The sequence below is a fragment of the Varroa jacobsoni genome, unplaced genomic scaffold, assembly GCF_002532875.2.
Source record: "Varroa jacobsoni isolate VJ856 unplaced genomic scaffold, vjacob_1.0 scaffold_902, whole genome shotgun sequence".
NCBI classification, from domain to species: domain Eukaryota; kingdom Metazoa; phylum Arthropoda; class Arachnida; order Mesostigmata; family Varroidae; genus Varroa; species Varroa jacobsoni.
Window position 1 is genome coordinate 3,726 of NW_019213804.1, and position 26,883 is coordinate 30,608.

General features: G+C 38.9%; 2 protein-coding genes across 10 annotated transcripts in view; one reads left to right on the forward strand and one right to left on the reverse strand.

The window, feature by feature from the left end:
* The first annotated feature begins 755 nt into the window (after positions 1–755).
* LOC111264837 (uncharacterized) lies at positions 756–7,487 on the forward strand. The gene is made up of 11 exons (XM_022841042.2): positions 756–1,054; positions 1,537–1,672; positions 1,912–2,268; positions 3,070–3,132; positions 3,408–3,494; positions 3,629–3,703; positions 4,076–4,159; positions 4,406–4,618; positions 4,854–4,986; positions 5,471–5,607; positions 6,987–7,487. The coding sequence occupies exons 1-11, from the start codon at positions 993–995 to the stop codon at positions 7,131–7,133; spliced, it is 1,494 nt and encodes a 497-aa protein (XP_022696777.1). The 5' UTR covers positions 756–992; the 3' UTR covers positions 7,134–7,487.
* Positions 7,488–10,859: 3,372 nt separating this feature from the next.
* Positions 10,860–26,883, reverse strand: part of LOC111264829 (endothelin-converting enzyme homolog) — a 27,275-nt gene continuing 11,251 nt past the window's right edge. For 2 of the 9 annotated variants that reach the window (XM_022841026.2, XM_022841021.2), the window contains exons 5-23: positions 24,144–24,282; positions 23,786–23,910; positions 23,515–23,673; positions 23,138–23,236; positions 22,307–22,426; positions 21,943–22,032; positions 21,657–21,766; positions 21,133–21,355; positions 20,788–20,886; positions 20,335–20,538; positions 19,909–19,997; positions 19,546–19,634; positions 18,818–18,945; positions 18,575–18,640; positions 17,158–17,253; positions 14,722–14,798; positions 14,321–14,445; positions 13,995–14,100; positions 10,860–13,496 (exon numbers count right to left, since the gene is read on the reverse strand). In XM_022841026.2, the coding sequence (XP_022696761.1) occupies positions 14,346–14,445; positions 14,722–14,798; positions 17,158–17,253; positions 18,575–18,640; positions 18,818–18,945; positions 19,546–19,634; positions 19,909–19,997; positions 20,335–20,538; positions 20,788–20,886; positions 21,133–21,355; positions 21,657–21,766; positions 21,943–22,032; positions 22,307–22,426; positions 23,138–23,236; positions 23,515–23,673; positions 23,786–23,910; positions 24,144–24,282 (2,013 nt within the window). In that variant the 3' untranslated portion in view covers positions 10,860–13,496; positions 13,995–14,100; positions 14,321–14,345. Of the gene's footprint in view, positions 13,798–13,994; positions 14,137–14,320; positions 14,446–14,721; positions 14,799–17,157; positions 17,254–18,574; positions 18,641–18,817; positions 18,946–19,179; positions 19,366–19,545; positions 19,635–19,908; positions 19,998–20,334; positions 20,539–20,787; positions 20,887–21,132; positions 21,356–21,656; positions 21,767–21,942; positions 22,033–22,306; positions 22,427–23,137; positions 23,237–23,514; positions 23,674–23,785; positions 23,911–24,143; positions 24,283–26,883 lie in introns of those variants that run through there. The other 7 variants (XM_022841023.2, XM_022841025.2, XM_022841022.2 and 4 more) reach the window with 7 other exon arrangements.

The window sequence follows — 26,883 nt, forward strand, 5'->3', positions numbered from 1 at the left end:
ATGATGACAAGCGGCAGAAAGGAAAAGAGTAAACACGATAATAGTAAAAATAAATAATGACAATTATTGTTGATATCTAACCCCCGTCGCCTACTTAATCGATACTTAGCGCGAAGATCGTTTTTAGCCGGAACGAACAGGTACAGGAGCGTCATTTATTTGCTACAAACTAAGTTGTTCATGAGATTGATTCACTTATGCCTAATTTAAACAACTTCTTACTTGAGACTGAATTTACCGTGACGAATTTCTTGGAACTACCATTTGTTTCTTGAAGTATTACGTCTAGCTTTCTCTAGCCAGTTATTTACCGACGGAGCGTTTCAACTCGTGCTGAACATAGCCCGATCAAATTTGGGTATCATGGCAAGCGGGAAGGCTCTAGTACATCTGCAATAGGCTGTTCCTGTGTGGGGAGCTGATTTCTACGTCATAACTGACAGTTTGCCAGACATTGTCTGTCTACTACGCATCAATGGATAAAAGTATGAAGAAATGCAATGTGACCCATTTTAATGTTTGCCAGTTGACAACGTTATAGAAAGAAAGAAACAATTCAGATTGTTACGTCACAAACGCGAGACATCATGTCACGTGACGCGTGTATGTGACGTGTATTAAAGATGTTCATCAAAAGGCCCTCACGGTAGGCGGAATACCAGTGGAAGAACGCAGATACCTCCCCGGGTTAGCACGACAGATTAAGCTGACGTACCTGGGACGTCAAAGCCATTATGTACACGCGCACGCCACTCGCAGTGGACGCGATTGAAGTCGAAGCTCTTTCTATTCTGCTACCGTTGTACTTTGTGCAAGCTTGCCAGAAAGGCATACAGCATAGAACGAGTTCTGATAAAGATCAAACTTTTACACAGCATGTCATCTGCTGTTGCATAAAAACCCTGTTGACTAAGGCTGGATGTTTGGCATCATGACAAGCGTTACGATTGCTGATATTGCTGCGAGAGTATACATTTAAAATTTTTGCTAAAATGATGGAAGCCAGTGACCTGGAAGAAGAAGAAAATGTCGTGGAACTCTATGAGCAGGCCAGGTGAGCGAGGGGCTAAACTGTTAGCGTCCACTATGATATCAGAATACCCGGAAAGAAAAAGAAATTGTGATTTGAACGAATGGTTAAGTATAAGATAGGACGCATAACGATATTAGCACGAGTAAAGAACAAATGTTTGTGCCTCACTCTTAAGTCTTCTACAAGTACTTGCATCGAGTCCTTTAAATGACGGTGGAACCATAGCTACTGCTGTCGTTCGACAAGTACCAAATTTTTATTTCTAGACAATCCCTACGCAACTTTATCAAAAATTGCACACATACCATGCATCAATACCACATAGGTGGCCTTGCCATTATAAAACGTCCACAGTGTCCCAGACTTCCAATTCCAATGGCAACTGGACAAAGATTTTCACAGTCTGAATCAGGTAAAAATTAAATTAATGTGACATCAACTCTGCGCATTAGTAAAACAGTGTCTTGTCAAAATGTTGGCTTCTCACATGATCTGTATCTCAGGTTCGAACTAACTCGGCAAAGGAAAGCACATGAGTTTCAAAAACGCCTTTTAATAGAGTATGAAACCGAAGTACAACGTCTTCATGACCGCAATCAAGCGCTTGAAGCCGCGCTAAGAGATGCTGAGAAAAAAAAGGTGAGTTACCTTTGTCAAACTGCTGGCAGTAGATTTGACTACTCCTATCATTTGCAGTGACCCAGTTATGAGGCTTACTCTTCATGAATACACGCAATTTTACCTCTGTGCGGATTGCGTGTGCTCGATGGAGCTTGGCCCGCCAATTACTACCGCAACCTTCTTTTAACGTAAAATTTCTGTTTCTTGGGACTTGCAAACGTTATTGCTAAAACTAAAAAGACGATGACTCATCGCAGGCGCGTCTTCAACAAGATATATCGGAAGCCGATGATTCTCCAACAAGCGAACCGGATGCCACCGGGCATTCGAGTGCCGAGGATATAAATGACGGAAGCTGTCCTGTCTCAAAGAGCGGTGACCTTCCGCCATTGCAGCGACTCGACCGATGCAAAACTGAATCAGTTCTGCTGAACCGACGATGTCGAAGTACATGTTTGTCAACCCAGCCCACAGATTCGGAGATCCACGCCGAAGGTGGACCACTTGCGCCAGTCAATACCCTTCTCGTTGCTCATTTAGGCTGTGCGCAGTACCGCTCAAATGATGCCGAAAATAACGCGCTGGGTAATAATATCCGCGAGCTTCAAGATCAGGTCTAAAGTCTTAATCTACTTTATTGTCTTAGGTGACGAAATACAATGCTTCCTTTTTACATGAGCAATAATTAAAAAATTAAAAATTGAGTGTTTTCCTGGTAGTAACAAAGTGTTTCAAAACTTGTGGCCGATTCTCCAGAAAATCAAGCATTTTCCCTGACAGATCGTTTATTTCAACACCTGGAAACTTTGAAAAAAATTGTACCTATAATGAAGAGTGCAACTTCGATATGAAAAATATCTTACAAAACGCGAGTCATTTTCTTGAGGACGTCAGGAACATGATATGATTAACGGTTCTTTTGTTAAGGAGTTGTTATTGTGGTATCAACAAATAACCTATTTAATGAACTCACTGCTTCAGCTAGTCCCATTAGCGTTTGGGCCATACGAAAGAAAAAAACTATAGTTATAGTATCTTGTAGCATTTGGCCATAACGGAAAATCTTTAAGTGATTTCCTTTTATCGCTGATAATTCGAACATAATAAAAGCAAATGTATTCTATATTCATACCCCTAATTACTTTAACTAACTTGGTTGTGTATTGAAAAAAAATCCCTCTTAACACATACATATTCTGACGTCCTGAATCAGGCAACACTGATGTAATGACGTACAACCGTAGATGATATATGCGCAAGCGCGGTTTCATTAAATTTCGACTTTTACTACTAGAATGAGTACAGAAGCCTCATCAGAAGGAACGTCTTTGTTTCTTGAAGAATTATGGTCGAGCTTTGAAACATCTAGTAGTCTTTTAAAGATACTCATGTGTGGATCCTGATATTTTTTACAGATAGCCAACTTGAAAGAGGCGAACGCTAAATCGCTCGTAAAAGGTGACCAACAAGTCCGACAGGTAACCCGATTTGGACTATACGTATCTTTCTGACGCTGTGTTGTACGTGCATCAATAATAGGTGATGATAAAGGTAAATGTTGATGAAGCCATGCACCTATCAACCGTCAGTGAGCTGAATGATCGTAGAAACGATTCGTTTCGTCGAATAATTGTCTTCGCTCGAAAAAAAAAAGGTGCCCATTACTCTTGCTAAAGTATCTTAAAATTGTAATAAAAAAAAAGTAATCTAAAAGACTCGAAGTTAAGTTTCAAAGTATTTGGAATATTTTCAGATAGCGGAGCTTACAGAGGAGCTACTCGGCGTAAGGACCGCTTATGGCGAACTCGTAAATCAGGTGGAGCGTTTAATATATGAAAGGGTTAGTTCATATGACTAAAGGAAATGTGCACCTTTTCCGCTGGATCGGTCCCTTTGACAATAATTCTTAAGTTAATAACCTAATGACGTCTGACTGTATTTTGATAGGTGCTCCTACATTCCTCTTCTTTTCAGAACTTATTTGAACGCGACGCTGCCGATATATCTGAACACAGAAGAACCCTTTCCCTGGAAAGGCCTTTGGCCGAAGTAAGAGAGAGTGTTTTTTCATCATGAAGCTGCACAAAAACGAGTTACCATTTGGCATGACTGCAAACGCCATTATTGCCAGTATAATAATTGAGTACCAGCATAACGGTCACCTACGGGTTCTTTTTTAGAGTATATGCATGAAGATACACCTACTGGTTTTAGCATTTAGTATTGAGTTAACTGTTCTAGAATCGTGAATAAATATTACTAAAAACAGTTTTAAAATTTGGAAAATTGCAGCTATTGTTCAGTGGTTCTGAACTTGTAACCTTAAAATCCTCTATACGTCTTTGCTTCAGAAGCAACTGTTAGAGAATCTATTTGCATTTCCCTTTCACAAGGTGGAACGACTGCTTAACATCGTTTCAGATTGAAGAGGTCCATGCTTTCAGAACGCTTAGTTCAATTGGTGATGAGCTTGGGCTGACCGGGCACCATATGAACTTCGGAGAGGTAAGTTGTGCATCATATGCGCTACTTAAATAGTACCATCAGGTTCATCTTCTGATATTACTATCAGGAAAAAATTTCGGTGTGAAATAATAAACGGGTTTATTGCAAATGTTTAAACACTAACTGTTCAAACTGGATAATTTGGAGAACGTGCTCAGGCTATCGCTCTATCTTTTATAGGTATAGACTTTTACTGTGCGCTCTTGAAACACTTTTAATTCAGTTGGTAATGAAAATCGGTTTCAGTACGCCGAGAAGCACCGGGAAACAGCAGAAAATGTAAACTGGGACGCCCTTTTAGAGGTTGAAGAAGCTCCTGAGCTGTTAGATCATCTGGAACGCAAGTCTGCTTATTGGACAAATACTAGCCTTGGTCACTTCGTTCAGTTGCATCCTACTGAATCAATTGTATCTGAACGTCGTTCTCCCTCATCAAGTGGGTCAAGATGCCTCTCTACGGTAATTTTCTTCTGTATTTGGTGCTTTCCTCACGATCTCTCTAACCTTTGTCACTTTTATCCAGTACAGACATAGTGATGTATGCATTTAGCGAATGATTACGTGCGTTAATGCTACTACTTTGAGCATGTCTACGACTAGAGTAGGTAACGTGTATGTATGTCATCAAAAATTACGGATCTCCGCTCTATTCGATAGCTTAAAGTGAATGGTTGTTAATCAAATTGTTTTGTAGCCAAATGAACGCGTACACTCCGAAGACATTGATGAGAGCTCCGATCCATCCACAAAACAATTACCGTTTCCGAGAACGCCGCCACAAAGGAAACAAGATACACAATATGAAGTTACGAAGGAAGTTGAAAATGGTACATGTGTGTGTGTGTGTGTGTGTGTGTGTGTGTGTGTGTGTGTGTGGACTCGAAGCAGCGACCCATATAGTATTTAAAAAATATGTTGAAATCACTGTATTCACTACCGTTCAACAAGAACAATTTATTTTTAATAACTGTGTTAACCTTTTTTTTTCTTCTTTGAAACAATAAAGACTGCGGACTTGATAAAGAAATATAATTTGTTTCAAAGTCTCACGAACCCGAAAATATAATTTGTTTGGTTCAGAGGAAAGCTCACGATTGGATTGCAAGAACTTTGTATAAAGCGTTGTTTTATATAAAGCTTGAAGTTATATGTTAAAGTTTCGTTACGGATACAGACTAGCAATCGACAACTACTACTTACCGCATGATTTTTCATATCAGTGATTTCTATATAGTGAGTCCATACGCGTAGACTCATTTGGACAAAAGATAGTCGAAAATCTCAAATTTGAATCTGTGTATGTTTGATCAGGAAACGAGGTAGCTCGAGAAGGGTCCGTTGTCGACGTCTCAGGCATTAGGGGTGAAACCCCTATTGATTCCGAGACCAGGTGCGATGTAAGCTTTACAACACCGCAGGTGTTTTCCAACTGGGGTGATGTATTCAAGGTAAATATCTTTGTTATAGTACTCTAGCTCACGTATAGCATGACCGATTTGCTTTTATTATTACCATGAAAGTCGTAGTGAGATTTTCTCGCAAATACATTTCTAGCAGACCGTGTCTTCTCGTTTAATCATTCGTAGTTTTAATCTTTCACCCGAAAGCATTACTTAAAAAAAAAAACGCCTATTCGAACAGCGTTGTTTTTTTTTTATAGCTACGGGAGGTCCAAATAATCCCCACGGCTTTTGATATTTGGACACTCGGCGATATTGGGGGATATTGGACGAGATTGGATATGCTTGTTGACATACCGGAGTACAAATTCTCAATATGCGATGGACGGTCGTCCTAGACAGTCTTACGTACACAAACGGAATAAAAATGTACTTTTAAACACAATTTTCCACTCTGATCCAAGTAAGAAATTATTTAAATAGTTTCCCAGTATTGGATCTGACTTCATTTATGGAGTTTGTTAAGAAGTACGTTGTCAGGTGGAATAATTTACGTTAAAATTGGTGTTTTTGTTCAGCGGTAACCGGATGGGCGTCGTAAATAAGGATATTTAAAACATGACTGGCATCAAGTCATTTGAATAAATAAATTATTTCTAAGGTTTAAGCTACTAGTTTGATGTGAGTGTGACAGGCAGGCCTCTTCTCGAGTTCTCAACGAATCTACCTTAGCCTGTACATCTGACAAGTCGATAATGTCCTTAAATTTTATATCATTCCAGGCACTGGCCTACAGCTCGTTGCATGGGCCAGTACGCCAACGTGTTTTCGTTTATAACCAAAGCCTTCAGAGTTATGCCAATGTGACGGGTTGTTATTCTGGTTTACTCAATGACTAACGGGTTATCCTTAGCCTTTAGTTCTGCGAATATGCTGTAAACCCACTTTTCGGAAAAAAACCAAAAATTGCAACTAGATTGTATTTGGCATACAAATTGATTATTATTAGGAATGCGACGCGTTCCGACTGGTAGATTTAAGTATATAGAATGTCAAGCGAAGACCTTTGACAGGCAATATAAAACTCCATAAACATGCTTATTTCCCCTTCATTCTTGACGATGGTATTCCGAAATGCCCAACGTGTACAACACCCTGGTTTGCCTGCCCTCTGTGTCACATTAGAAAATGGTAAATGACTAATTTCGACTGTTCTGAAATATAGATATTTCAAGCAACCTGGGATCTCGCCATCACTAGCCTGGGAGCTATTTGAATTCTTAGCTTATGAAGGCGCATCATATCATCTCTCAAAAATTCTTGGGCTCAGCCTTATATCTAGCCAGTCAGGTTTGCTGTTACCTATTTTAAGGAAGTGCTTAGGACACAATTATTACTGTCGCTTTTATTGCTACGTTGTATTTTAGTGCCTGGTCCCGTGGCGTACGTCAACGCTTGCCTGTTGCAGCGGACTCAAGGTCGATGAAGCGAGCACCGACGGGCTCGAGCTGCAAAGGGGATGCCGGTTTGCCGGCGCAAATTATTTCGCCAGAAGTTCCCGAACGGCAGACTAAACATGGAGGACTTCATGCCTTAATCAGCGACGATTTACAGAACTGTATGTGTTATCTTTGGTCCCGGCGTTTGGATTACGATGCAGCACGTTGTTCGCTGCATCTCTGAGCCTGAGACGATAACGAAGTCGATGCAAAACAGTGTGGTCGCTGACGTAAACCACACTTCGTAGCAAGCAAAACGACCCTTTCGAGATCGAACTATCTCAATGTTTCGAAAACCTTCACTGGCTTCAGATTATTACACAACAATATATTCGCTATAGTTGTTGCCTCACGTTCCGTCTACGGCGCATAAATCGCACACGATTTTTGTGAATAAATAAAATTGAAGTGTAGCCTAATTCAGCTCTACGTGAAGCTTGTTATTAAATAAACGCGAGCACATAGGATTATAAACGATACAACCTGAAATTTTCTAACATCCCCTAGTTCAACCACACGAGCTTTCACGTTTCAATCAGCCCTGTGATGTATCAAACTGCATTTGATATATTTAGAAACACCCAGGCGATTTTGTTTTGCTGCCGCTGTACGACCTCGTTGTAGCAAGTATAATACAATACGATCAGCACAGACAATTGTGGTAGTTGGATGTAATATAAGTATTATCGAAAATACAACTTCCGCAATAATTAAATTGCTAGTTTATTGATCATGTAAGATTAATATAATATTCATTTATCTGACAAATTTTGTGTGTACATATAAAACCGTCTTAAAAATGCTAAAAATTGAATATTAACCGAAAAATAAAATGGGCGAAAAAAAGTGCGATTTTTCATTTTCCTTTCGCTCGAGTTTATTCTATTTGTAGCATGCGGGCAAATTTCGCCTCTGTTCTTTTTCCTGTGCAAGGCCTGCTGAATTTAAATTCAATTATAATGTTTGTTTTTGAGAAAGCTGAGTTATTTACGTAATTCTTAAATTACGTTTAACATTTAAGAACGTCTGCGGCATATTGCTACCAGTAAGAAAGCTAGCACTGACTTATTGCGATTTATTCTGTTTCAGACAACAGCATCAAAATTACCTGAAAATATATATATATATATATATATATCTATATATACCGGCAGGGTTTGCCCTGCTCCTATCTTGCTATTGGTTTAACTAATTTGATTTTTTGAGATAACATCTCGCCTGATATAGGCTATGAGATAAGCTAGCAGTTATTCTGCCTACCCTAACCCGTTACCTGGTTGTATTCATTTCATAAGCCTGTTCATGTATGTTCGATAGAGAACTTCAAATTCTTCGTTTGCCCTTTGTTTTGGGTTTATTTCTACAACGTGATTGCAGTGCTTTTTATGTTGGGTGATTGAATCTGTTTCCGGGACGCAGTGAGAAGAGTAGGGACTTCTGAAAGACGTAGATATCTTGAGGGGCCTTTCGCAGATCCACAGATTAATTAAGCTGTTCATTCTGTTTCTGCACATCACCAAACATTAAGAGTTCTTATCTCATTTTTTTATAACAAGTATTTACATAGATAAAACTAAAGCTATGTGCCTTAGAAGATATACTAGCTGTGCTTCTAGCACGTTCTCAAGGCCTAAGGTGTTTTCTTTATTGATTTTTTTCGTGCAAAAAAGCTTCCATATATTAAATAAAAACCCAAATATTTCATATGTCTTGAGCGGCATAGTGATTTGTTTTTGGGATGTCACCAAAGTTTTTGATAAGAAGTATTTACATTTGTTTTTTACCATTTTTCTCTAAGAATGGTTGAAAATATTCTGCTACAAAAATCAGCGACTGTAACCTTTATATTGACTTATACACTTATATTGACTTATATACTAAAAATTTGCTCCAAAATTTACTCGAAATCGTTTTCTTAACACTTAATTATACATGTAGTACCGGCAAGTCCAATAAACTTTTCGCCATTTTTTCTCACAAAAAGAGACACCTGTTTTAGATATAGAGATGTGTTCATCGAGATCTATTGATACGGGTCAAAAACGACCTCCTCATATAAAAAAGTTTTCGTCTTTCAAACGGCATTTTCGTCACGGCACTAGTTTCGACAGAAAACAGAAGTTTGGATCTATGACTATGTATTGCATTCTAACTTGAGTTTACTGAAAACTTTTTTCGTGTAAAAAATTTTTTACACAAGCGAAAAAGCTAACGCATTCGATGTTTAGTCTTCTACACACCAACGTATCAGTTTTGGCTATACGAAGACGTATTGCATTGTGCCTGCCAGGATCGATTTGTTGTCGCAAGGGCAAAGTAAACGCCCAAATATCCATTTTAGGTATAGAAATATACATAGCACAGCTTTCAACTGGTATCAAAAAGACTCCCTTAAATAAACATCTGACATTTTGACTATAGAAAAACTTTCAACAATTCCATCAGAATGTATAGGCCACCTCAGCACCTAAAACATTCTCATATTTACATAAAAGATATTTCGGCAAAAAACAATTTAGAAAAGCAGAAGATTATAAAAAGCATACAATTTGTCAAAATTAATGTAACACTCGATGGGATGGATAAAAACAAACTCCCCTGAGAAAGACGTATTTATCCAATCTATTTTATCTTCGACGCAGCTCTTTTTAGGATAAAACTTTAGCGATTCACCAAGGACAAGTCCAATCCAGCCGTTCTATAAGATCGATTTGGGTCAAAAGAGTAAATAGACACAAACGCTTATTGCATTCAAGGGTATCGTATAAAGTATTGGTTGTTTATTTTAGCGGGTATGCATTCATTCGCTATTATCGCCGCCAGACGAAAGCCAGTTCTTTCTGAAACAAGCTCATTATGGGGAAAAATAGTGTGTAGCTTTTAATATTCAAGCGATTTGATTTGTTTCCGCTAGACGAGCCTCCACCGAGTTTGCTTTACTCGGAACTGACAGTTCGCGTTATTGTAAGTTTCCATACAATTTTTGAAACTCCCAAGAGCATGTTTAGCGATATAGATGGTAAGATCTAATCAATGTAGTTTTAATCAAAATCTTTTTTTTTTTACTTTAATAACGTTTTTAAAATCATTTTGATTGCCTGGAATATTTTAAAATCCTGAATTAATTATCAAACAGCATTAATAAGGGTCTTGATAGGGCAAACCGGAAAATCCTCAATCGAGCTGGATTTAGAGGCGTCGAAAACTCATCAAAATGGTTCGAAGAAAACATCCTCTATACACTTGAATTCTTGATTCGAAAACTAATTGTAGAGTAACTTAAAAATTCCCGATTCGTTCGATCAGATAAGCTTGAACGGTAAACCTTTTCGCTCGTAGTGAGGTTTCTTTTGCAGTTTTTTAGGTTTTTTTCGCCTCGTATTTTTGGAACATTGGTCTTGCTATCAATCTAATTTTTTGACAGCGTATTCGAGCAACACTTTAACAAATCTATATTTAACAATATCGCTTGTAATGGCATAAAGAAGAAACATTTTTGGAGGGATACTGATTGGCTTCGACCCGAAGTTTAAGCTCTAATCGCGATAAATGGTAGCTATATTAAAGCTATAAAAAAATAGCTAGGGATGATATTTACAGCTTATAAAAAAAAAAAAAAAAACTGTATTGATATATCTGTTTTAGGCACAAGCTCCTAAAGAAATCGGATACTAAATATTTTGATATATGTATATTGCGAACGTTGTAGCTATCGCTAGTCACAGAATTTTTCTAATTGTGCTTAACGTTCTAGTAGCGTGACAGAAATATTGTTATTAAACAATTAAAAAACCAGAAAAGTGTTTTTCGACCAACGTTAGAGTTGCTTTATTTTATTCTGCTGTTGTTGATACATCACAGTCTCAGACAAGTCAAGACAATATAAGATTAAAAGATCTTGCTAAAAAGTCGCATTTTTGGAATTTACAATGAAAAAAGGTCATGACAGTTCTACTGGTCATCTGTTTCATAATAATATTTGCCATAATAACTAAATAATCCAATAGTTATCATCGTCGTCATAGCGGCTGTTAGTAAGACTGTTTTTACATATGTATTTATCAATATATAATAACATTATGTATTGAATAATGCCAAAACTATTTAAGAGTAAATACAACATTTCTCACATATACTGTATGTAGTGTGAAGATTTTGTAACGTTATTAATATTTTTTTTGTGTATATTTGTGTTAACAGTCTTCGATAACATAGTTATTGTTTATCGGTATGAATACTGCATAAAACGCTTTAATGCCTTCATGCAACATTAAGGCCCATTATTAAGTGGATTCACAGCGTGACGTGCATATCTAGACCCTTGAGGTTGTCAAAGACTCATTAGTTGCAAGCAGGAAATAGGAACTTGATTTCCTCTACCGATATCGTACACAGCATTAACTTCTTGCGTACAACAGTTGTTATACAAAATGTTTTAAGCATCGCGTTTTTCAGCTGGGCATCCGGTAAATTCACGGTTGTTTGTGGCAAAGTTGTTGTTACTTCAATTTAAGCGTCGATTTTTTATTTGAAACGCCAATGCACAGAATAATAATTAGACTACTTTACCGTGCCAATTATTTCGGTTTTAAGTTCACTAAAGCATGTTCATTTATCTCTCGTTATGTCAATGGACAAGCTGTTGCCTGATTGTGGAAATAATCCGCCGGACCTTACCAATCCTCACGTTGGGTTGCCCTCCCCCCGCGCTAATTAGCCTCTATTATCTTAGATGTGATTAAATCTTGTTGCTATACAAAAGTTATCTACTATAAGACAATATTACAGTAGAAAAACTGGCTAGCTACGGGGATAAGATATGAAAGAAGGCTAAACCCAGACGTTTATGCGCAACATTTCGATGTTATTCCGATTTCACGTTAACTCACGCCGCCTGTAGTCGGCTATAAGTACTCATACAGTATGTACCTATGTACATAGTAACAAACGCAGGCTGTACAACAGTAGCGACAAGTATAGCTACCTGTATAATGAACAAAATCGCGGAGCACGCGCCCACACAAACATGCAGACTCACACATAAACACACATCCTGCAGTGCTCCATTGGTTATACCATCTAAATAAACGTTGTGTACATTAGGTAGCAAAAGGAAAAATGCGTTCCCTCTTCCGCTGATCATTTTGATCACATGAAAATGATTATCGTTTGCATTCGTGCCCCATATAGAAGTTACTGTCCGAAAATCAGCCGTAGATGACTTAGAGAAGCGGGAACTGTTTCGGCTTTTTATACTAGACATCTAACAAATTTCCATTTCGTGCAAGACCGCGTGTTCGTAGCGGGTACGACTACGCGTCCAGCTAGTTGCAGTCTCTAATTGAAACTCAAAATAGTATCATATTCCTATAATACGTATTTCTATAAAGTAGAAACACAGGTCTAAACTTACGCTTAGCGACAATAGGTCAGCAAATTATATACAGCGTTGCCTTTTAAAGGCACGGGTAACTAGGAACGATTCGAAGTGCTTCTGTGAACAACAACTGCCGTTTCAGTGATTTTTATATATGGTTCAATGGCTACTTTCGGCTGAGCCATTCATCCGAACGTGACAGACAGACAGACAGACAGACAGACAGACAAACAAACAAACACACTTACGGTTAGCGATCAACTAACCGTTAACACTGTTATTATCCCTCTGATCAATTGTCCCGTATAATAACAATAGTATTATTAATAATAATATGTATAGGACAATTATATCTCAGTTCACAGTCATTTGCCATGTAGACCTATACTAGTCTCAACACATATGGGTACTAGTAATCATCACTTTATATATGATTATTACTATGTTTCTTTTTTTTTTTGTTGTAATCCCAGGTCTGGATAGGGCTTAATTCGTTTCGTTTCGAGTTGAATTCTGGGACGACGCTTATATTCAGTGATGATGAAAAGTTACAATCGGTATATTATTAGATAGAGGTACAGTAAATCAAATACTAGTGCACTAGTTAATAGTACGAAGAAACATATGATTCTTTAACATTAAACATTTGATACTTGAAATCAAACGAATTGAGTGTTGGCATCTGCTTTTCCACATAAACGGCACTAAAGTACTACGATATAGCTGACCGAACCTGTTGACCTACTGCTCATGTCATTTTTATAAATCTCAGTATCTCTTATCTCTAATAAAAGTTCATCGTCATCTACTCTCTGTCGATCACTAGTGAAATTGACACACATTTAGTTTTTTTCTTGCTGTCGAGACACTCGTTTTTATGATGACCCTTAGCAACAAGGACTCGAGTTGTTAGATAAACTTTTACCTTTAGCGCTTGTCAACGGCAAAGGTGACCTGTGCACCATAAAGTGTCCACCGCTCACGTCCGGCATCGCCTTCAGGCATTCCCATAACTGGCTCCCAGCACGAAACGAACCGTGTGTCTATGCCCGGGTTCGAATCTAGACCACAACGTGTCCCAAAGATTACTTTCCCAGAAATAGATTTAGCTTCAACATTTAATCGTAACTGTAGTTTTCAAAAAGAAAGTAAGAATCTTTTGGCTGCCCGCTCTTTTAGATAATAGGGGTAGTCCATGATCTTTGTGCCCGAACTAATAGCGCTATTGAGTTTAGTTATTCGAATAAATTTGACAAGTTTCGCTTGTAGTCCTTGTCTCGAAATTAATTGATTTAAGCACCTTCATACGGAAATCCCTAAACATGTCCACGTTTGATGTCTTTTTAGCCAACTGTTGAAACACTGATGTGGCACATTTTTCCGATACAATTTGTCGGTCAGAGTGTCGAAGGCGTCAAGAGGATTTGAAAGAATACATTATTGTAAAAATGGTTTTAGGTTTTTCTCAGGAAAGACAGATCTCTGTATCATATGATAAGAATATATATATTATGGATTTACGAATAATATATTTAGCTATAGGTGAGGAAAGCACTTACAACACTGATCACAGGAAACATACGTCTGCTGTTGACGAGTAAGGAAATCGGCCAGATCAAGCCGGCCTGCAGTAATGAAGAAGCCACACTTTTCCGGCGTTGTTCGCTGTCATAAGACAAGTTGTAGCACTGCGTCAGTATCCTTTAGATGATAACGGAGGCCAAAACATAACTTCAACGTTCAGTGACAAAATAGATAATACACTATTAAATATTCTCAACTGGTGCTGCAGCAAGAAATTGAAGAATATTTAAGCAAGGCATTTATGCGCTCTGCTTATATGAATTTTTAGAGCATGTCAGTGATGACAACATATTATGGGTACCTGGATTTAAGTAGCGATGAGCTCTTTACCAAACTTCGCATTTTCTGGGCGGGTTCATAGGGCTCGTGGGTTTGCATTTGTATGTCTTCGAAAACTCGACAGAGTTCGAGAGGGTCCCAATTACTCTGCATAACATATGTAAGCCGATAACGATTTAATCTGAATAAAACGCCTCAAAAATATATCTTACTAAAATCGGGAGTCTGTTTGTAAAACGAGTTTGCTCTTAGATGAGTTACTAAAACGAAGAATGCACATGGAAAAGAAGGTTCCTTGGCTTGGATTTAATCTTGAAAATCTTCATGAGCTTTTTCAATTGATTTTCTATAGACGTTTCGAAGAAAGGACAAATCTTTTTTTATTAACTTAGTGAGAGTTTCTTAACTTAGTAACACACTCACCGGTACTTAGCCGGAGAGTGAGCATCGACGAGAACCTGCATATGTGTCGCCTCAGGCGTTTCCGTCGAACACCATACCTATAGCAGAAGTACGAGAAGTATGTCTTTAACTAGCAGTATAGTAAAGGAACAGGAGCTACTATCAAATGATTGGCAAAATGAGCGAGAGGAAAAGCCATAACTAAACGCATTCTCTGATGGCGAGCGATATACGTATAATAAAATTTTCATATTCTTCAAAATCAGTTATTATATGTACCGATACACAGATATAGGGCTCCTCAAAAGCCTGTGTAGAAGTCATTTTATATTGCTAAGGCAGCATGGGATACGCAGCTAATAACAATCAAGAAACATACTTGTAACGGATGCAACCTAATACCCACTTAAATAATGAATACCCTCTAATTATTCCCCCACTTATAATATATATATATATATATATATATTAAAAATATAATATTTAACTTAATAATAGGTACGCGTTCATTCGCTATAGTTGATGCCGCAAAAAAGTCAGCTCCTTCTACCACAAAACAATAAACCCAACATGACAAAAATCAACTATTGTCTAATATCTTCACGCAAAACAAATCTCCACTGATATTATGAATTTCTTTTTAACAACAACAACTTTTAACGACAACCAAGTAGATATTTAGGAGAAAACTGAAGATCCTCAATAGAGTATTAGCTTTTAAGGGATCAAAAGTACTCTGACACTGAATTTTTGCACGTGATGTACCTATGAGACACTTTAATGAGTTCACACCGTGCCTTGGGATGTTCGAAGATGTCTAATGAATTGTTCAGGTCTTCAACTGAAACTATAATCATTATGAATGATGATTATATTAAGATAAAAGGAGCAAAACGTCTAGCACACGCAAAACTCTTAAGACATCTGTTTTCATTGCCCTAAGAACAATTCAACTGCTAGGCCAAAAACTAACAACATGCCAACTAGAGTTTTTGACTCTGACCGCATGCAAACTAGAAGCTAGTTATTACGTACTCTCTTGGCCCTAACACTCAGCCATTGCTATCAACTATGCTGCATCCGTGCAGCATTCCCGTGTTCCCGTTCCCCTTGCAACTCAGTATGCAAACGGTCTAGTGCCTCAATGTCCTCGCTGAAGGGCCTACCAACAGGCAACTGTGTCGTAACTACGGGCCGTAACCACAGCCTTCAAATGGTTCCGGACCCTTCGAATTTTCGCCCTTCGTCGTCGTGCGTCACTTTTGCATTTTCTTTTCGAAATCCAAATTCGGATATGCTTCGAACTGGATGGTCAGTTGGCTGGTTAGAGATCTCATAGATCGGTTGCTTCTATAGAGTTGGTCGAGCTTCCACCGAATTGTGAATGACTAAGCAGCTGCTTCAACTTGTTGGCCGGTGACTATGGCCCCTATGCTCTAAGCGCGTCCAAACTAGCAGCTATATATATATGGCTGCTAGCAGCTCGTGAGCCAAGCGTGTGGATATCTGCCAGAAGTCGCCCGCGCTTGATCTGATTTGAAAATCGGCCCAGAGGAAGCGCGGGAAAGCTTCTAAGTAAGGCTGTACAAACGTTTTCTTCTGGAGAAAACCGATTCGCCGGAACGCTTTTTCCATCGTTACAAGCGAAATGTTCAGCCAGGTCGTAAGTACTAAGCAATCTTTGCCAAGTTGTGTAACTACTGTGTTCTTGGGTAACAGTTGAAGGATGGAGAGATCAGCATCTTACGCTAACGATTTCACCGTAACGATAATAACTTCCTATGCTGAGTTAGTCCCGGAAATGTAAAATTATTTTCCGGAAAAGTACAACCTTCCAGAGCAATATGTGGGCACCATCGAGCTCGACGGCGGGAACTAGCCCGTCAGCTCGATTATTATGAAGTTTCATAACGATGCTAACCTTGCAGTGCATCAACTGGCGAGCCAGTTAGACAGCAGTGGTCAGTGTACTGAGAGAAGGCTGGAAAAGAGGCAGTTTCAATAGTTAAATAAAGCATGCTTTGCCATTCTAGCGCACTTCCGCAGGCGACTGAAACCTTTACTGTCATGAGGATCATTCAGACGCTAAAAAAACTCGTTGGTATATGATACCATTGTCCGGAGAGAGAAATTTGTGGCAGTGCGCAGCTTCGACGTAAGCTAACTTGCCGGAGGTGTACAGACGCAATTTCTACATATACATATCCGTTAAAGCAACACCAAGTTCAAGACGACGGTCCCGTTATGAGGTCCTGTTGCCGCAGATTTGTGCGAGGCAGGCCTTCGATGTCGCAGACCGGTAGTTACGCCACGAGCAATCAAAGCGAGATTGTATACAGGCTTATAAAGTCGGACGCAAAAAGACATTAGTTGCTAAGTGAGGCTACCTCATCGCATAAGCGTAGCTGTAAGTTAATATGAAAATTCAGAAAAAAGGATCGGTGTCCAGTGGCATACCTGTGCGAAACCAACGTAGAATAATTGTTCGTGCGTAAGATTCACTCCAGGCAGCGGAGCAAACTCGGTGTTTGACTGAAGCCAACCTCGGTACGCCTATAAATTATTTTTCGGAATCGAGACATACGTTAGCTAGATTGTCTGCTTCCTTTGTTATGACACTCCAACTAACTGGGTGTTCCGGTCAGCTCGACCCAGATCACAAGTGTTTCACGATTACATTGAGCTAATTCTGTTAGAATTTCGTTCTAGGGCTGGGCCGATTGCGTGAATAAAGAATGAGTTTCTTTCTTCCATAGAACATAATTTTGGTAAGCTGATAATTCGGTCAAGAGGCGCTAGATTTTGTTTTTAAATCCAAATAAGTTAATTATTTTCCAAGTTCTACTATGTGGGCCCAGCATTGGATTCTAGATTTTTTTTAATGTTCACTTGTTTACAGCGCTTGGAAATCTGCAATTACTGCACATGCTTCAGTAATCCGAAGCCTTGTTTTTCCGTTCGAAATAATTTTCACTATGTTTAGTATAGCCATGCCACGACTTCTCCGAGTTCAAAGTAGTTTAAGGGGCGTAAAATTGGATTTTATAGAACGATTCTTGCCGAAATTGTTGCGAATGGGTGTACATTGATGCGGAAGCTTGAAAACAAATCAGCTGAAACGGCGAAAGGTGACGAATGCAACACAATATTGAGACCTCCTCTGGCAGAGTGCAGAACAACCATGAGAGGTAACGTATTTGATGTTAGATGAGGTAGATTTCACGGTCAATGTTAGTCATTTCTACGAGGGGCAGTGTGCTAACAGACAGATGTCAATAGATGGATAAGACAACTAGAATAGAGAAAATGACACCGGACTACTAACGGAGCCGCTACTACGACGGGGTACTCGTAATGGAGCTGTAGTTTACGTTACGTTAGGGTTACCAATCGCTCAAGCAGAGTAATATAACTATATTAGTATAGCGGCGCAAGGGATTATTTGAAATAGGAAGATATCACTAGCTGCTACTGGAATTTGTGTTACAGCAATACCTCAGGATAATTGCTATAGCTAGACCACTGCAAAAGTGCAGGTCTAAGGTATATCGAGTCCACATATAGATTAAAGCACTCATAGCATTTGTTCATAGAACAGGCAGTAATGAGTCAAGTTTGTATTGTAGCTCACTATAAGATAGGCGTAATACTAATACGTCTGGTTACTTCATTCGATCTTAGAACGGTGTGAAGCGTCGAAGTCGAAATGGCGTGCGGTATGTAATGCTAGGACCTTACAATATATCGTAACTAAGTAATCCGTTCAATGTTTATATCTTCTTTACCCATCATCTCTATTCCTTTTAAACCTATTATAGGTTAATATTTATTTTAGAATGTATCGATGCTCTTATTTGCGAAAGCAGACACTCACATGAAAAGCTGCTTTGAGCCCACCATTGTCGGCCATGTTTTCGCCGAGAGTACTCTTTCCATTTATCTGAAACGGCATCAACTAGCGATGTTACCGAAATGGCGAAAAAAATTTCTAGCACATCTTAGCAGTTGACTAAATAGGTCTCAAAGCCTAAAATGCTATACGTCAGGAGCTTCGTCTCACGATCGAGCATTATCTAATCAGTTATCAGGCAATGAACAGGGCCGAACGGCGACGAACCGAATCATTGTTGAGCTTGTACGACGAATACTGATCAATGAAACACTTAGCCCGCTGTTGAAAGGCTTCGATAGTACGGTTGTTCCACCACTGCTTTAAGTTCCCTGTAAATGATGGTGCACTGATAACTAACAGACATTTTACATTACATTACATGGCCTCCAGTTGAATCCTATCGAATCCCGTTAATAACTAGTTTGCAGGACAAATATGACGCGCGACTGTCATGCTACGAAGCTTCTAAATAACCTTTGAACAAAGAGATAGTCTTAAATCTTAGAAGATTATTATCCAAGCCATAAAGATCTCCTTTTACACATTTATTTACCTTTGACAGATTTATTTACTTGGGTTGAGCAAATCTAGTAACAGAAAGTGTAGAACAACTTTAAATAGGTGAACGTTCTGCACAACCACTTATGTAATATCAATTAAATACAAGTTGATTCCTCGGTTCGGTATAGTAGTTCGTCTATGAGACTGCAACCGGCGGTGCTCGTCATGCGTACAAACTGATGACATATTAAAGTCCTCACAGTTTTTGTGTGCTTCAAATGAGCCAGATAAAAACAAGTTACGATTAAATTGCTACATCGTAGCAAATTATCTCGTTCAAGGCTTGTTCGAAAGGAACCAAAAAATGTGAGTGACACATCATATAATAGGAGTGTGAAAATGCAGCTCTATAAACGCAGATCTCTAAAAGTTCAAACATATCAACAATGTACCTTCTTTATCATATTCACGGCCTTGATCGTCGAAGGCGTGCGTCAGCTCATGTCCCATAACCACTCCCATTGCTCCAAAATTGAGTGATCTACTTCGCAACAATGATACATCAGACGGATTAGTGAAACGTGTTAGGACGTGAAAGTCGCAGTACGATAATTACTAAGCTACAAAAACAATAAGGCAAAGAAGGTCTAGGTAAGGTGTTGCTAACACATCGAGGCACATTTGTCAGAGTATATACTAAACATTTTGTAATAATATCGTTCCGAGAGATAGCTTTGATTTGTATCTTGTATTGGTTTCTTGTTTTCAATTTAGATTTATCAATTAGGCTTCATGTTTTCGCTTTATCTGTTTACCTTGGATAGTTCTTGTCATAGAAAGGAGCCTGTAGTATTCCTGCCGGAAACACAATTTGGTTCTTCGACGGCGTATAATACGCATTTACCTAGCAACAGGACATCTGCGGTTAGGATACAGAAGACGTATCAACAGCGGTCTACAAATATTTTAACTTTACACAATGATTGTCATTCAAGGTGTCTCTAGCCTAATTAATAACTGAGCTTGATAGGTAGCATCCAAGAGGCTTGCCTGTTTGTTCCTTCGTGGTTTAATTACTGAATTGTCCTGTATATAGAGTGACACCAAGCGCATCGCAATACTGTTAGCTCAAAAATTTGTTGTTAGGTACAACTATTACAGAAGCCTTGTGATTCAGCCTATAACAAACGGGGCTTATGATCGATCAGACGGCTTACATACGTGAACTAATAAGAAACTACCTGAATAGGGCTCATGTCCCATTCCCCACGTTGAGAGGGCCTTTGCAGTCTTCGCATGTTCTTAAGCAGCATCCATTGCGATATTCGTAAGTTATTATCGAAGTACTCGGCTTCTCTCATTTCCAGTCCCTCGAATTTGGCGTCCAGCTTATCACGGTCCGAGATAAACGAAGGGAACCCAATCATATCGGTGACGTGATCCGCCTATGTCATCGGTAATCGATAGCAAACAATTCAAATGGCTCGAATTAAATATACATCGGGGCCATTCGAAGCTTATTTGAGTCATGAAAATCTTATTTAGCAATGCTGTCTATATATGGCTTGACCTATATGTCTTAACGGGCGCGCTGTCGGTGACATCTACTCCCCGGCTGTTGCCTGTTGCCAAGCGTACGTGACACATACTAATTGCAAAGGAAGCCTACCTTAGTAGATCTATCGGTTTCCCACCTTGTCTTTAGCGAGCTCCCTTGTCTCGTCGTCCATCCAGTTAAGATACGGAAGGTTCTCCTTGAATGCATTTTTCACCTCTCGAACCATTTGCTCCGCCTGCGTTATGATTTAAAGGTTAGCTGCGGCATTGTCCTATACAATTGAGCTTGTCCAGTTCCCAATCTTGATTAGGCGTGCCAGTGAGTTTTGTACTCAAACAGTAGTTAGAAAAACTAGCTAGAAATCTGACGAGTAAAGAATTGTGTTCTTCAATTTATATATAAGATGCCACGTCTGACCTGACATACACACATATAGGAGAACTGTCATTTTCAAAAGTACAGATATTAACAGCGTGCATACCACTGGCTTAGACTGTTCATCAAAAACCTCTCTCACAAACATCGAGCTGAGAGCGAGGCCAAGTACGTTATTTGTGTCACTGATGCACTGACGCCACGTTGCTTCCGCCCCATCTGCGCCCATAAGAGCGCGTTGCAAGACTCTTTGTGCCTCTCGAAACGAGGGCGCCAGCGCACCCACGAGAGAATTCACAGTCTGCCAGCCGATATAATTGGCCAGCGTTCTATAACGGAAAAGTAACGGAGTAATGCGTCCAAAGAATTAGTCTCCACAATGATATCGACAGCTTAAATCCAAATTTCGTTCTTTTTTTCTTGGTATTTGTTATCTAGTTCAGTGGGACCAATCGGAAGGTTTGTCATTTTTAGGGATAACCGTAATCTAAGGAGCATAAACAACTTGAGAGTTACACTGAAACTTTTATTAATATATTAATAACACTAAAGAATTAATTTATGTTCTAACAGGGATAAAAATGATGACATATATCGCGTCGAAATAACACAACGATCTGTTCTACCTACATTTTTCCAGTTGGTTTTGCCAAGATGTCCTTTATGATAACAGAGAGTTGTCGAAAATAGGACGGTACAAGAACGACCACCTCGGTACGGCCGGTTACCGAGATGTTCACCTAAATGATGCATGCAGCTCAAGGTTATTTGTATTCATTGTGTTTATAAAGTTTACGGCACAAATCTATGATAATCGTTAACTGAAAGAGAAGTCAAACTTCGTATATAAGAAATTATTATTTGTATAGTAAGTCTCAGATACCGCTTATGCACAGTATTTCTGGTCTTCCCCTACCAGAGAAAAGCCGCTCCTGAAGAACGAAACCCAATCGATGAATGAGGCAAGTCTTTGAAGATCCATTATGCGCATTTTGTTGTATAATGCCTTTGGCAGAAAACATATAACACATTGCATTTAAGTAAAATTATACTAGAAGTCTCTTTTTACCATCATGTATTAAACTTCAAATGTTTCAAAAAAGGAAAAGTTAGTGCGAGGTTTTAAAAGGTTCTATTAAACTCGTCACAGAGTATCACGACGACTACGGTATCGAAATGCGCTGGGATACCAAGCGTGCGTACTCTATATTTTCTCATTACAGCTTGTTCTAAATTTTTCCATGACCATTCAGATTAGCATCCAAAAAATCGCAGATTACCTTTTCATCCCGACGTTCGTCCTCGGGCATAGTCACTTCGGCCATGCGCAGCTCAAGATTCACGATAGATTCAGCTTGTGTCTTCGCTTCTTCTTCGTTACTGCCCATAAGGACTCCAACCTAAGATTTTTAGCATTACTGGTCAGGTAGACGACTCAGTTATTTATATTTGAGTATGTGCCATTTATGACAGTGTTTAAAGAAACAAATTCAGCGTTTGCGTGTATTCAGTGTCAGTCAGCCTAAATACTAGAAATGATCTGAGCAATGAGTTAGCCTGCAATGAGGTTTCACAAACGATATCCGGAACTTTCATTAGTTTTTAAATTGGTCGTCGTCTAACTAGTCTAGTTGAAAATAGAGCAGTATACTCGAATATTTCTTTTGCCAAGAGACAATTTCAGTAGATAACACACGTTCTTCATTTCCAAACTGATGCGCAACAGGATCTTGATAGAGAAGAAGTCAACTTCTATCGAGAAGAACTTTGATCAGTAACTTAAGCAAGACAAAGAACGATTTCATGCGTATTTCAATCTGAAACTCGTGAAGATAATTTCAGCAACGAAAAGCAACAAACAGTAGAAGGTAATGCTCGATACGTCGATAGATCAGTAATTTCTTTGCAGTAACTGGACTTGGTTGGTTATGAAGTAGAACGATATAAAGGTTATATGCCATAGCATATTTTCTTTTTACAAAAATGGGTTTTTCCATACAAAATGTGGGCTGTAAACTGTGGAGTTCTGGCCACATGTTGTTCGTAAACTTAACGTTATAGGGCAACTGTTTCACTTATTAGTTTTAGGTTCCGTACATACGCCTATGTACCTGTGTTATATACTGCTTTAAGGCCGTAACAGTTTTTTCTCGATCGGTTTTATTTAAGTAGTAATCTCGGGAAGGTAACGTTAATCCTCCTTGGTCCAACTGCAATCAAATCGTAAAGAACTTATATTAAATTAAAATACAGATAAATATATATAGCGTATGATGTTGCTGGGCGTATAGAGTGCCGCTGTAAAAGTTGAAACCTATACTAAGAAACACTGCGATAAGTTCATCATTGCCTCATTGCCGTACCTCTTTGGACACGTTACTCTACTCTAGAGTATTTTTTACGGGCTTTTGAACAAAATGAAAGGACAAGAACCCACTACGTTACGACGAAAGAATTGAGCAAGTAATTAATAAATATTTATACGCACCGTAATAATGTGTCGTGATGAGTTCCTTTCATCGGGCGCAACCATCCAGGCAAAAAAAACGCTACGGGAGTAAGTGTTCTGAGCGAGCTCTATAGCAGACTGGAGCTTCCATGACGTTACGTTAAAACCCGATGATGAAATGTTCCAACCACCGAGTTGCTAAGAAGTTACGCAAAAACGGATTATATCAGTATCCCAGCCAACAGGCTATAATTATCCCTTTTATTATCATCGGATAGACTAAAATTGAAATAGGACAGAACATTATTACCGACAACAGTTCATCGATAGGCGTAGAACCCAAAGCTTCGATAGTGCTGTTTTGATCCAAACATGACAGATAATACGTTTTAGCCAGTCGCTCTGCCACGGAGTTCGTAGGCCGGGTATCGTCATCTGCAAAATTTGAGTGGTACCTATGTTCAATTTTATGTGATTAAACAAAGAAACCAACATGTACTAAATGCTTGATTTCACAAGTAGTATATAATGGCTTAGGCGAGCTTTACTCAATATTGGTTTACCATTTATTAATGTCGATCTGTGGGTACAAACGAATTCAGTTACTTGACCAGCTTGTCCCACATCTATGGACGTAAGCTAAATATAATAGAAAATATAATACTTACCAAGGATATTCTTCATCACTAGCTGATTCTCTTGCCACAATTTTCCAAATGTGCTCCATATTGATTTTCCATCAGGCAAAGGGTTTTGCTTCACCCAACCCCCGCAAGCAAACTCGTAGAAATCGTCGCAGGGGTCTACCTAAAACGCAAATGACAGGCATTCAAGGTTAGTCGTTTTTGAATTTTTAAATACAATTCTATAAGAATTTCCTAATATACAAAAACAGGATGCTTTAACTGTTATCCGTTCTACAATATTGGCCTTTAGCATTAATTAAAACGACACAGTATTTGAAATAATTAGGCTGTAACATAGGTAATATCGTTTTCCTTACTTAGCACAAGTCGCAACGTAATACGCTCGTCGTCCGTCTCTCCAATGTCAATCGATTCATTTCTTTTCATCAGATTTTTTCGGGCCTATGGTTAAAAAGCTCGTCCAGCTAGTTTTTGTCATCACGCTAAAGTGTACGGGTACTAATTTAACTTGCCAGTGATTAGAGGAAATGGTATTTGTTGGCACCGGGTCCAAAAAAGCTTTTTCTTAAAATTTTGTAGGGCCGCTTTAACTACACCTGCTATACGTGATTTCCCATCGTCGTCATGGCAAACAGGTTTGTTTTGCTTATCGTGTCCTCTTTGTTGCATAGACTCATTAGACTCAACCCACCGCGGCTGTCTAAGGATTTATATTAAATGCCTTGTCTTTGCCAAGCATAAGGCTTCTCAGCAGATGCAAGTCATGATCTTATTCGGACGGAAATTTAGTCTAACTCTGGACTTAAAAATATCCCCCACGGGTAGACAGCCTTTTCCTTGCCTTATGATGACTTAGTGTCACCCGTAACTGTGCACAAATCTGTCACTGTGGTCGCTAGCTGCCTGCTACCGGGCAAGATGTTGGACCATTATAAAAAGTTTGTTGTGTTTTTTTTTCACTCGGTTTTTGAAAACACACAAGCTTCTCATTTTTGAGTAAATCTCATAGGCGTTAAGAGCCTGCTGATAATCACATGACCGCGGTTCATTTGCTAGCCCAATTCACAAGCTTTTTTGCCCGCCCTCTTCGTTTTGAAGTCGCTTTACGTAATTCGTATCGGCTGGGTGATGCCATTTTCCAGTTTCAAATTGACATTATTCAAGCTTACAAGCCACGTTTGAGTATTTCTCTCGTGCATGAAGCAGCTGCTTGACCTAGATAAAAAGCAAACTAATAAAGGTGTAGAAAGTTAATGTTAGGTCATGACCTTTCGTTGGGTATGACCGCTTTGTGCCTGCTAATATAAAATAGAACTACAATAGATCTATAAAGCTTAAACCTTATACAGAGTGTCAATCCGCCACTTGTCAAAGCTGATGTCAGTTTGGGCGCAAGCTGTGAAAAACGTTAACAAGTGAACGTTCTGCAAGAAATTAGTAAATCACGACTACCTTAACACTGGCTGCAATCACAGATCAGGCTCGGGGCTTCACAAGAAACATATGTCTGCCCACCATGGAGTTCATGGTAGAAAAAAAAGGCTTATCAGAGCTAGACCCACAAAACTAACCGAGATAAACGACGCTTAAAGGTTAGGTTTGCAGGACGCACAGAAAAACAGTTTCTTCAGCCTGGCCATTGGCTCCTCTTGCGCGGTAGGAAAACCGCGGCCTAGCGCCTCAGTGGCCAAAGCCATTTTCTAGAGATACTCTCTGTTGCATTATATTAACTGAAGAGTCGGATTGTTGGAGAGACGTATAGAAAACAAAAGAGAATTAGTGAGAAGTGGTCTTGAAAAAACTATTTCCACTCGTTGGGGCTAAGTCCCACACTGATCGGCTCACACTAGATACACGTTGTTCTGCTCAACCTAGTCGCGCTTAAATAGCGTTTCTCTACCCCCTTAAAAAACAAAATTAGAGAAAAAGACTGCTTGGCTTTACGTGAGATCAGTACCAAGAAATGTGGCTGATAAATTGAGACGTGGTTTGACGCTGCAACCTGTCCCCGTCGGTTATGATAACGACCCCGTAAATATTAAAAAAAAAAAAACTGTCACATAAATAGTGGTTCGCTGAAAGTAGCGACGTCCCCTGTAATACCATACGAATGTTGGAGCTCTAATAAAGAAATCATTAAAAAAAAACGTTCCAAAGATAGAGTTGAGAGAGAATTTTTAAAAAAGTCGAGAAAAACACGACGTTTATTTAGCGAATGAGCAAAGATTATTCTATTTGATACTAGTATATAAAAGATGAGGAAGCTGATCTCAGTGGATGCTTCCTTCAATGATAAAGAAAAATTACTTAGACTAACAGTTACAAAGAACACTACGCAATTATATATTTAAGTCAACAGCTTGATACGACACGCGAAAACATTAATAATAATTACTACAGACACTATTTCAACCAAGAGATATATATTATCTAGACAGATAGATATATTTGCATATTTGTTAAGCATAATAATGCCCCTATTGTATCGAGATATAAAAAAGTTTGCCACCATTATCTCTTACAGTTTTTGTTTGCTTATGACTGACTAATGACACTTCGTTTAGCTCATGTAAACTAAACGTGAGAAGTCGAGCAGAAAGCAACCATTCGCAGTCATGTTTTACCCTATTACATAATCTACCTTTTTAACGACTGTGACTATACGTATTTGGTTGAAAAGCTCAATACAATTACCTGAAATTGCTTAGAAATAACATAATAAGCTGCTCGTAAGTAGAACACACATAGTCAACTAAGTAGT